The sequence below is a fragment of the Piliocolobus tephrosceles genome, chromosome 5 (genome assembly GCF_002776525.5).
Source record: "Piliocolobus tephrosceles isolate RC106 chromosome 5, ASM277652v3, whole genome shotgun sequence".
Classification (NCBI taxonomy): domain Eukaryota; kingdom Metazoa; phylum Chordata; class Mammalia; order Primates; family Cercopithecidae; genus Piliocolobus; species Piliocolobus tephrosceles.
In genome coordinates this window covers 94,168,971-94,180,891 of record NC_045438.1, presented here as the reverse complement: position 1 = coordinate 94,180,891, position 11,921 = coordinate 94,168,971, and the positions used below count along the sequence as shown (strand labels likewise).

The following is an 11,921-nucleotide window of genomic DNA, read 5'->3' as shown; positions in this document are numbered from 1 at the left end:
TAACTTTGCATTATTTTTTTTCTCTTAACAGTGTAACATAAGCAGTTTCTATACAAATTTCACAGAATTATTTTAGTAGGGTTCTTACAATATATCATGTAATGAATATATAATAATTATTAAAATAGTCCTCTGTCCCTAGACATTTAAATTTTGCTATGAAATATTTGGGAGTATCTGTTTTATTAGATGATACTGTGTAAGTCCATTTTTACCACATGTGTGCTGAAAGTAACTAAGAGGTTAAATCAGTTATAACTGTTAAAATTATGCAACCAGCAACACATGCAAGTGAGGATGATAATGTAATTGTGTGGAACCACATCAAATGGGGATGATTAAAACTTTCCTGTCTTCTTCTGCACATGGGCAGTTTTTCTTTTTTCCCCAAAATCTATTTAGTTAGGTACATTAAATACTTACTTTAGATGTTGCAACAAAATTTTAAAAACATATTATTTTGGAGAATTGCCATATAGTCTTCCATCCCTGCTCAGAACCCAACTAGTTTTCATAAGCCTGGTAAATACTTGACAATTTAGTGACTGACTTGAAGACTAGCTAGTGAGCAGCTATTTGACCAGAAGTAGAGAATTTTTGTGGGAGGGAAAAGATAGAAACAGGAATAGAAAAGGAGGGAGAGGGGAGAGCAATATGAAAGATGGAGAAGAGAGAAAAGAGTTAATCTGCCTTCAACTAGATTCCCAGTTGGAAATTCTCCCTGGTTTGCCCCCCTGTTAACTGGTGTTAAAATTTCAGAACGATTTCATAGTCACATCTACAGATAGTCTGTCTTGATCCTTGGTTTATGTCATTCTAACAATGCTTTGATCACATTTATACACCTTACTTTCTTTCTTATTTAAAGTTTTCTCTTTAAAAACGACATCTTGGCTGGGCACTGTGGCTCATGCCTGTAATCCCAGCACTTTGGGAGGCCGAGGCAGGCGGATCATGAGATCAGGAGACTGAGACTATCCTGGTTAACTTTGTGAAACCCCGTCTGTACTAAAAATACAAAAAATTAGCAGGCGTGGTGGCAGGCACCTGTATTCCCAGCTACTCGGGAGGCTGAGGCAGGAGAATGGCATGAACCTGGGAGGCAGAGCTTGCAGTGAGTCAAGATGGTACCACTGCACTCCAGCCTGGGTGACAGAGCAAGACTCCATCTCAATAAATAAATAAATAAATAAATAAATAAATAAATAAATAAAATAATGTCTTAAAATATAATGCTTTTTTTGACTCCATTCAAACTCCACTACTTTGAGTAAATAAATATTTCATAAACCAATCTAATAAACTCTCCTCTAATCAGAGAGCAAGCTTTACTAAATAAAAACTATGACTCCAATAACACTGGGGCTATTTGGAATCACCTCTTTGCTTTAGACATATTCCAGACATCCTGCTTCTGTTTACTTACCTTCATTATGGTTCCTTTCCTCAGTGTCATTTACTTATAAAATTCAAGATTGTGAGGCCCTGCTCAGTGCAGGTGAGGATGGTAATGTAATTGTGTGGCACTAAGTTACCAAGTGGGGGTGATTAACAACTTTCCTGTCTTCTGCACATGCCAGCCTTTGCTCAAAGTTATTGCCAATTAGCAAGAGAGTGGTACTCTTCTGTCATTTTTTAAATTAATTACATTTCTCAACTATTCTGAGAGCATAACAGAAAAATCAATTGACAGATTTGAATAAATCTTGACATTGATTATAAGTTGTGAGCCTGGGACTTTCTTTTATAAGTCTCTTGAAAAGTTGAATGCTAATCTTTTCAGCTAACTTGCTTTATGTTACATTGCTATCAATCAATCACGCTTGTAATTGATTTTTGCTTTTATAGCAATACTCATATGACTTTAAGGATGATTGAGCCCACTTTTGTTCTAGTTTCTTCATTGAATACCAGATATCCCAGAAAGACTATTAATCATAATTTCAAGATCATTCAAGTAAAAACCTCTCCAAACTAAAACATTAAAATTCACTCAATGGACAAACTTTAAGTCAAGATAAGCACTTAAATACTTTTATAATATATACCATATTAAAAAATCAAAATTTAAAAAAGTTTGTACCTTTAATGAGTACACACATATACACAAATAAATTATAGATTCTCTAGTATATCATCACCTACCTTTAATAAGTACTGTCCTCAAAAACTAATATTAATCAATGAATGTCTTGAAAATCATTTGAAGATTGAGCAGTTCTATGCATTATCCTTGTTAAAGTAAAAAACTAATTTCATGGCAGCTGCTACTTCTATCATTTGCTGAATATTAACATTTTTTTCTGGGGGACTTTTATATGCAAGAAACAACAAATCCTTCCTCATTATTTCAAACAAAGCAAATTTCTACTTATAAAACACAATAAGCACAACAGAATGTCTGAAAAATCTGATAGTTTTGATAGAACCAATGTTTAACATAAACCTTTATGATTTATTTTTAATATCATAATTGTGAATAAGTAGTAAATTGGTAGAGATGCTGATTCCAGATAAATTCAGGAAGAAAATCTGATCAACTGAATCTTAAATTCTCAAGGAAATGAAAAATAATAATTAATAAAGTTTATCTTTGGAAAAATTTTATAGCTGTTAGGAAACTGAATTACCTCCATGCTTTATTCTATTTGTTCCTTAACTCTACATGGTAAAAGTATATGCAGGAGCTGATAATTTCTTAATTCCTTGAATCATCTTTATATTTCACAGTCTAAATTCAACATATACATTAGTTTATACATACCTATTTATATAACCATAAAATCCTTGTACCTGAAAGGTAGAAAATTCAGGTTTCATAAACTGAGGAAATGAGACAAAAATATAAATCTACCTCAGAATGTATCCATGAGTGTAGATGCACTTTAACATGGCAATTATATGGCATGCGCAAGGTTTGGAGGCATATGGAATTATTCCCTCTCCTTCTTGCCAAAATTTACTCGCAGGAAATGTGAATGAGGAATTTGAGGGAAACAGAGATAATAAGAAAGACAAAGGACAATAGAATTTCTAAGTGGAAATGTTTATGTCACTCCCTCAATGAAATGTTATCTTGGTAACTGATACGAGTTATTACCTGCCCAATCAGAGCCCTGGGACTTGTGGTGTTTCCCCTTATCACGACAGTCCTGATGTGGACTTGATAGGAAGCTACGCTCCTGGGTACATTCAGTAGAAACATAGAAGTAGAAGAGTATTCTAACTTCTCAAGATACTCCAAAGCAGAATTGACTTCTTAAAAATGGTTGATTTGTATTAAATATTTTAGGGGATTATAATTATTTGTTCACTATTTATTTTAAATTCCAGTGCTACGCCCAAAATATATGTCAAAAACTATGCCTTCCCCCTTTTGTTAAATTCTTTCACCATTTTCAGTCCAGGTTGGAATGAAAAGGCATTCTATTATTGTTTCCAAGGACAGTAAATAGCTATACCAATTTACTCCCATTCCCCTTCTTGATTCTCTCTGATTTGACAAAAACTGATAAAGACTTTTGAAAATTTTTCTTCTTTCAACTGATATCATGCACAACTATTTTGTCATTAATGTACATGCAGTGTAAATCAATAATCAATACGTCATTTGTGTATTTTAGTTCCTATGTGTCAAGGACTGTGTTATATACACACATTTCTTAAAGATGGAATTAGAGTCTAGAAAGAAGAGATAAAATTCATCAATAATAACTAAACATAGTGAAATAAACAAATGTGATATGTTAATAAAAGTAATAAAATTCAAAAACGAATTTAATAGTATTTTTAGCTCTAATTATAGCTGCACTTTTGGGGAATAGCAAAAGTTAATGAATTATGGAAACTAATCTCAGAGTAAAGGATTTCTAGTGACAGGTAGGCAATAATCAAACCAGGCATTATGTTTTGCACACTAAAGGTGAGGCACCCTCTAAAACCTCTGCTACCACAGCAACAGAAAGTATTTGTAGGTGTGTTGTTTGCAAAAGGTATCAACACTGTAATATCTCCAAAGTTTTATTATTTTTTATGAAATGGAACAGAACACAATTCAGTGGGCTATATAAAGAGCAAATCTAGCACAATTGCAAATATAGAAATGGTTTGCAATTAGTATATCAGTCAATTCTGAATAACAAAACTGGCTGAACTTGTGCCTTAGTAAATTTGGGCTGCTATAACAAAATACCATAGATTAGGTAGCTTATAGGAATGCCAGAAACTTATTTCTCACAGTTCCGAAACCTTGGAAATCCAAGATCAAGGCATCAGAAAATTAAGTGTCTGATGAGGGTTGCCTCATAGCCAGCTGTCTTCTCCCTGTGATCTCACATGAAAGAAGGGATAATAAATTTTTCTCTTGAGAGCACTAATCCAGTCATGAGGGTTCTTCGTTCATGACCCAATCACCTCACAAAGGTGACCCAGTCACCTTACAAAGGCCCTACCTCCTAATATCATCACATTGAGGTTTAGGATTTCAACATATTCATTTTGGGGTTGGGGATAAACATTCAGTCCACTGCAACTGGCATGGATATGAAGACAGATAAATGCACAAAGTAGGGTGAACAAGATAAAGAACAAAGAAAAACACATTGAGACTAAGCTTTCAGATATTCTTCGTAAATGGTTGCATCAATATCCTAGAGAGAAAGAATTAGGCACACAGAAATTCTTTTTATTTTTGAGACAGAGTCTCGCTCTGTTGTCCCGACTGGAGTGCAGTGGCACCATCTTGGCTCACTGCAAGCTCCGCCTCCTGGGTTCACGCCATTCTCCTGCCTCAACCTCCCGAGTAGCTGGGACTACAGGTGTGCACCACCACGCCCGGCTAATTTTTTTGTATTTTTAGTAGAGATGGGGTTTCACCATGTTAGCCAGGATGGTCTCAAACTCCTGAACTCGTGATCTGCCCTCCTCGGCCTCCCAACGTGCTGGGATTACAGGAGTGAGCCACCGCACCCGGCCTGAAATTCTTTGTAGTATATTATTTGCCATCAATAAGGTATCTATATAAAATAAGCATGGCAAAGTGATGTTATCCGTCAGTAGTTGTTTTTCATTTCTCATATGCTAGTGGAGTTTCTTGCCATCCAGAATAAAACTTTACTCATCGCTAAGTTTAGCCATGTGACTAATTCTGGCCAATTAGATTTAAATAGTGTCACATGGCAGCTACCAGGAAAATTTCTTAAGATTCAGGTGGCACCTCTCCATTTGTCCCCTTTTCAGAGTTTTCTTCATCCTGTTCCCTGGAGTATAGATACCACCTCTGTGGACCATAGGGTCAAGGATTATATGTTAGGGATGGCAAGGTGGTGAGCTGGAAAGATCCCAGGTTTTTGGAGGCTTCATAGAGCATAACTACCAAATTATCCTGGGACCATTTCTTCCCTCTAGATTTTGTTTATATGACAGAGAAATTTATTGCTATTTATTTAAATCACTATTATTTTTGCTTTTCTCTCACTTGCAAGCAAACATAATCCTAATTAAATGTATTCATGAATCTATACACAGATTTATATTTGTATTTATAGATCTTTCCATAATGAATTACTTTTCAATATATGAGTCTGTTCTCTTGCTGCTATAAAGAAATACCTGAGATTGGGTAATTGATAAAGAAAAGAAGTTTAATTGGCTCACAGTTCTACAGGCTGTATAAGAAATGTAGCTGGGGAGGCCTCAGGGAGCTTTTACACATGGTAGAAGGCAAAGCAGGACACGGTGTCTTCACATGACTGGAGCAGGAGGTGGAGAAGCAGGAGAGGTGCTACATACTTTTAAACAACCAGATCTTGTGATAACTCACTTGATCACTATCACTAGAACAGCACCCGGGAAGATGGTATTAAGCTGTGAGAAACTGCCCTGATGATCAAATCACTTCCCTCCAGGCCCTACCTCCAACACTGAGGATTAAATTGAACATGAAATTTGGGTGGGGACACAAATTCAAACCATATCAATACATCTTTTTGTCGAATTTTAAATGTTAGAAGAATGCTGCAAATAATAGTTAATAAACATACTTCAGCTAGTTGATTGTAAATCCAATCAACATTTGTGGTCAATATTCTTTTTGGGAAAATGGACTAACTATGCAGTGCTACTCGAGAAAATCAGAAAGAAATTGGGAGATGGAAAAAGAGATGCAGGAGAATTGTAAAAAAAAAAAAAAAAAAAAAAAAAAAGAAAAAAATAATTAGAAAAGACTGAAGAAAAAATATATATATAATCGATAATGAAACAGGAGATTTTATTGACTGGTGGAGGTAGATCCCAGCAAGATGGATGGGGAACCAGAAGGGGGATGGAGTGGGAAGCTGGTCTTGCTCTGGAGTTGGGCCATCCACCAACCAGACTCTCCTCGGACTGCCCCCTGCCGAATTCCCCTCCATGTCTGCGTTGTTCCACCATTGCTGGCATGCCCGTGTCTGGTGGTGTCTGTCGGTTTGTTCTTCTGCTTTTCTCAACATTCAGCCACTTGTGTGTGGCCTGCTAGGGTCTCGAGTTTTTATGGGCACAGGATGGGGGCGTGGCAGGCCAAAAGGCAACTTTTGGGGCATAAAAATAGAAATGCCTGTCCTCATTTAGGTCTGTGGGCACAGGCCTGAGCATGGAGCCCTCTCCAGGGACCCTGCCCTTCTCTACCTAGCATTTTCCTGCCCCCATCCCATATCAACAACACATAATATATAATAAAATAATTTCAGAGTGCATTATTCCTCGTCTCTAGGATATGGATAAAACCCTTTGCAAAGAATATCTGAAATCTTAGTCCCATGCATTTTCTGTTTTTGCTGTATCATGCTTATCCTACTGTGTATACCTTTCTACCTACAGGTCCATGCCAAGTGCAGTGAACTGAATACTTGTGTTTCTTCTAAAAGAAGAAATCCCAAACCCCAACGTGATGATATTAGGAGGCAGGGCCTTTGGGATGTGATTGGGTCAAGAGTGAAGAGCCCTAATGACTGGATTAGTGCCCTCCTAAGAAGAGATGAGGAAAATCTCTCATTCTTTCCTTCTTTATTGTGAGATTATAGTGAGAAGACAACCATTGTCTCTTGGATTTCCCAGCTTCAACAAGACTTTCTGTCACACATAAAGACACACACACACGCACATACACATGTGCACACACATACATGCAGCATTAAATAATATAGCCAGGCATGTTGGCATGCACCTGTAGTCCCAGCTGCTTGGGAGGTTGAAGCAGCAGGATTGCTGAAACCCAGGAGTTTGAAGCCAACCTGGACAATATAGTAAGACCCTGTCTCAAAAAAAAAAAAAAAAAAAAAAAAAGAGGAATATACACAGTTTTGATATACAGCTTTCTACATTCAGTATGGCAGACTGTCCCTGGAAATCCTAAACATTCACTGTCTTGATTAACACTCTTCAGACACCAAGAAAACAGTTCTCCACATCTCTTGCACTATGCCCTCAAAACACTAAGTAACTGGTCTCAGATTTCATGAAGGTTTGTGGGTAGTGCTGTTTCAGAGTACCAAAATGATCTGTGCAGCAGGATGTTTAGATCCGAAGGAAGAAAATATTTAACTCCGATAGCATGAATTCCACAGCTTCTCTCAAAAATATTTCATTTCCTAGTTATTTTGTTGTGTCTTTTTTTGTTCCAATGTGAAGTTCTGGAGTTACTCACAAATTAATATGGTATTTGAAATATCACCTGTGGTACCTGGGGAGCATTCTTCTCTTCTAAACAATTTAAATTCTCTTAAATTTGTATATGTCTAGATATAACAAGTATCTTGACACTGATTTTTATAATTGGCAACCAGATAAACATTGAAAACTAGAACAGAAAATATTTTATGAAAATATTTAATAATAATAAAGTTGTCTAAATAAAAATTTATATTTATTTGTTATTTTAAGTGCCAATTTATTAACAATGTTTATTAATGATTATTAGTTAACATTTAATTTTGTCAATGTAAAGTTAATAATTTTTAATATAAGAAAAATAAATTTTGAAACCATATGTAAAATAGTTTTAACTTTTGAAGTTTTACATGTACTTTAATGTATTATTAATGAAAATGAACATTTTTACACAATGAATACAATTTCATTTCTCTTTAATACTTTCAATGTATCACAAGATTTAAACATATTGGTTACAATATAAGGAATAAAGATTTGCTTTTTTGCTCTAACATCTTCATGTGGTTAGCTATTGGGACTCTTTAGTTCCTGTGTTTTCTTATTTTCCTTAAGTCCTCTTATTATGCCATTTGTCATAGTTTATACTGAATAAAGAATCCATTCCTAACCAATCGTTTTTATTTGCATTCTGTCTCATTTATATAATGATAAAATGTAACGATAAGGAAATGTAAAATGGATAAAATCAGAAAGAAATTGGGAGGTGGAAAAAGATATGCAGGAGAATTGTAAAAACAGAAAAAAAGAAAGAAAGAAAAGAAAAGAAATAATTAGAAAAGAATGAAGGAAAAGAGGGAACTGAAACCAGAAAATTTTAAAATGGCTTGCCAAGACACTCATGAATGAAATAAAGAAGAAACAGGGACGCAAAGAGCCATGCAGGGTGAAGGCTGCGCAGGTAGGATGTGTGCGGTCCCAACTCTGCTCCATAGACACTGTCACATCACTTAAATTTGGTAGTCTATTTTCAACAGAATGCAAGGTTGGACTCGGTTTTAAAGGTCACCTCTATTTTTAAGGTTTCATGTTTGAGAGAAAACAGTCTAGATATAAATTAAAATGTGATGCCTTATTATGGCTGATTTACATTCACTAATAATAATTTCAGAAAACTGAGTATCTCAACATAAATACATGAAAAAATAACACATTTATTGTTATGTTATGTACCAAAGTGATTTTAAGAAACTTTTTACTTGTCAGGATGAGTGTTTTACATCTAGTTAAGCATCTCCCATCTTTGTGTCCCAAATATCCCTCTATGCTTTACAATTGAGGACACATAAGTAACAGTATCAGGCTATCTAAACTTGAAGTTAAATTTAAGATCAGCAATGCATTGACAATCATACTTCACTGCCTTTTTCCTCTCCTGTTATTGTAAGACTCAACTCTCAATTCATAGTGGGGATATTACATGTATTCATATTCAAATTCACTAACCTACCAATATAGTGATTGCTGGTTTTGTTCTGGCTTCTAGCTTTGGTCTCCTTGTATGTGTTCCCTATTATAACCTCTACAGTTAATCCTCCAAACTGAATTAATTTTTTCTGCCATATATATATACACATATATATGACACACACACATATATATATATGACACACACATATATATATATGTGGCAGAAAAAATTAATTCAGTTTGGAGGATTTTATATATATATATATCTGCCATTTATATAAAATATATATAATACACACACATGTCCTTTTAACCTCTGTATTTCTCCTTTGAGCATGATTGAAATTAGAATTAAGGAATTATTTGTGTAATTATGCATTTGAATCTCTTCGTGCCATTGGATCTCTGCAAGGGCTAGGGGATGAGACAATGTTGCTTTTATGTTGCTCTTATGATGTATCTTGCCATCTAACACACAACCAAGATACATGAATGCTTTGCTAGATTTCTAGGGCTAGGGAAGAATGCTGCTTCCAATAGTACCACTGCATACGATCCACTTTTCCAACTACTGCTGTGCTTGCTGATGTTGGTATATCACCTGGCACTTTTTCGCCACTGTAGAGGAATCTATTGCTGAGGGTTTCAAAGTGCCAGACTGATTCTTTGTTCTCAGGAGTTCCCCAGGTCCTAAGCAATTAATTCTACTTTCCTCGTAGAAGTGAACCAAATACCTCTCAACCCCTTTTAAATTACAATTTGCACCCTGAATGTCTCTTAGGAGAAAATAACTCTTTCAGCTCTTATAACACAGTTCTACCTACAGCTCAGATCTGAACTCTTTGGAAATGAGAGAATGTAGGTTTATGTGCATATGTGTGTATACATACATGTATGTGTTCTAAGGGTAGCATTAGATGTAAGAACCAACCTAAGTGACAGGCAGTGGCTCCTTGTTTGAAATTGCCTCTTCATTTGGATTAGGAAGACTTTGTTTTAGGACAGAGTTTTATGCCTACTTCTTCTTCTCACACATTCTCCCTCTGTAGCCCCATCATAAGTGTTTCAGAAATCCCCATGAGTCTGAATTTGTTGTGGACATATCTTACCTTTAGGCTTGGGTCACACACTGCCGTGTCTGCCAAGGGCAGAGGAAAAACACAGAAGAGCATTGCTGTTGTTCTGTGTTGCCTGTCAGTGTGTGGTACACATTCATCATCAATAAACATTTTTTAATGGCTGTGGCATCCCCTCAGTTCATTAGATATTATTTGAAATTGACTTGAATTCAACATCTCTATTTTAACGACAACAATATTTAGTTGAATATTTATTCTCAAAGACTTCAATAGCCAGAATTGGAAAGCATGATCATTACCAATCCTATCCCAACTATACCATTGCTCAATCCTATTCCAACTACACCATTGCTGTGGCCCCTGACAAGCCTCAAAGCTCTTTGTCTTGAGTTGTTCATGTAGTAAATGATAGGGAAAGACCACACACTTTCTCACCTTTTGAGTTTGTTCATGTAGTAAATGATAGGGAAAGACCACACACTTTCTCACCTTTTGAGTTCTCATTTCATTCTCAAACACAAGTCTGATATTTCTATAATTATATTTATATTATACAATATACATTATAATATTTTATTTTATTTATTATTATTATTTTTTACCTAAATGCTATTTATTGAAAGAGCAAAGAAAGAGTGCTGACCCCTTAGGGACAGGATGAAACAAAACAAGCTCTGCAAGTCTACCTCCTACTCAGCATACAGGCTTGTTGCCCCACTGGGCCATCTTGTTGTTGATGGGCATCTTGAAGAACTGATCAGACTGTATACAGGCAGCGATTTTCTCCAAAGCCTCAAAACGGCACATAAAAGCCTTCAGGTTTGGGAACTCATCCAGGCACTTGGGCTCAAATATACGGTTCTGATCCAAGATATCATAGGTGAGAAAATCCACAAAGGTGAGCTTTTCCCCTGCAAACCATGAGAATTTCCCCAGAAACATGGAGAATTGTTTCAGTTGTCCAGGTAGCTCTTCCAAGTACTGAGGCTTCAGTTTTTCGTGCTCAGAGCTGTAACAGAGCCTTATCAGTTGTGTGCGGAAATCCATTACTTGGTTCTCTACGATGTCCACTCGAATCTTTTCTTCCTCAGTCTCACCACACATGTTGTGCTTGCGAGCGATGTAGTGCAAGATGGCATTGCTCTGGGTGATCTTGTTCTTCCCATCCATGAGGTAGGGCAGATTAGGAAAGTCCAGGTCCAGCTTGAATTTCACATCCAGCCATTGGCTTCGATCATAGTCAGGAGCTTCCCCACACGTGTATCGTTTCTCCTCATAGGAGGTATCTGTGAACTCCAGGAGCAGGCGGATGGCGTGCGCCAGCCCACAAACATCCCAGTACCCCAAAACCATAGACGACTCGCACGACATGGTGAAGGGTTTCCGAGCCTGGGTGGACTGATAATATTTTAAATGTATAGAAATGTAAAGAAATAAAAATCACCTCTACAAAACTGCTACATTTTGCTATGTGTTGGTGTTCTTTATGTGCATATTTTTTATTTTATAAGAGAAAGATATATCTTTATATCTTGTTCTTTTTATTTTATATTTAAGAACATTTTCTCATGTTAGTAAATGTTTATCAAAATAATGAAAAATAGTTTTTCAAGATCACAGTTATTAATGGCTGCATATTAGATGTGCTATAATATGATTGATTAATATTATATTGATGGATATTTTTTATTTTTAAATTGAAATCAATAATGCCAGAGAGTTATCTCA

The 11,921-nt window shown here is 35.9% G+C and overlaps 1 protein-coding gene across 1 annotated transcript; it reads right to left on the bottom strand.

The window, feature by feature from the left end:
- Positions 1-10,788: 10,788 nt before the first annotated feature.
- On the bottom strand, positions 10,789-11,587 carry LOC111549909 (glutathione S-transferase Mu 3-like). The gene has a single exon (XM_023223098.1). The coding sequence runs from the start codon at positions 11,562-11,564 to the stop codon at positions 10,887-10,889; it is 678 nt and encodes a 225-aa protein (XP_023078866.1). The 5' UTR covers positions 11,565-11,587; the 3' UTR covers positions 10,789-10,886.
- Positions 11,588-11,921: the final 334 nt, after the last annotated feature.

Coding starts and splice junctions, on each gene's coding strand:
- LOC111549909 (XM_023223098.1), bottom strand. CDS start 11,564: ATGTCGTGCGAGTCGTCTATGGTTTTGGGGTACTGGGATGTTTGTGGG.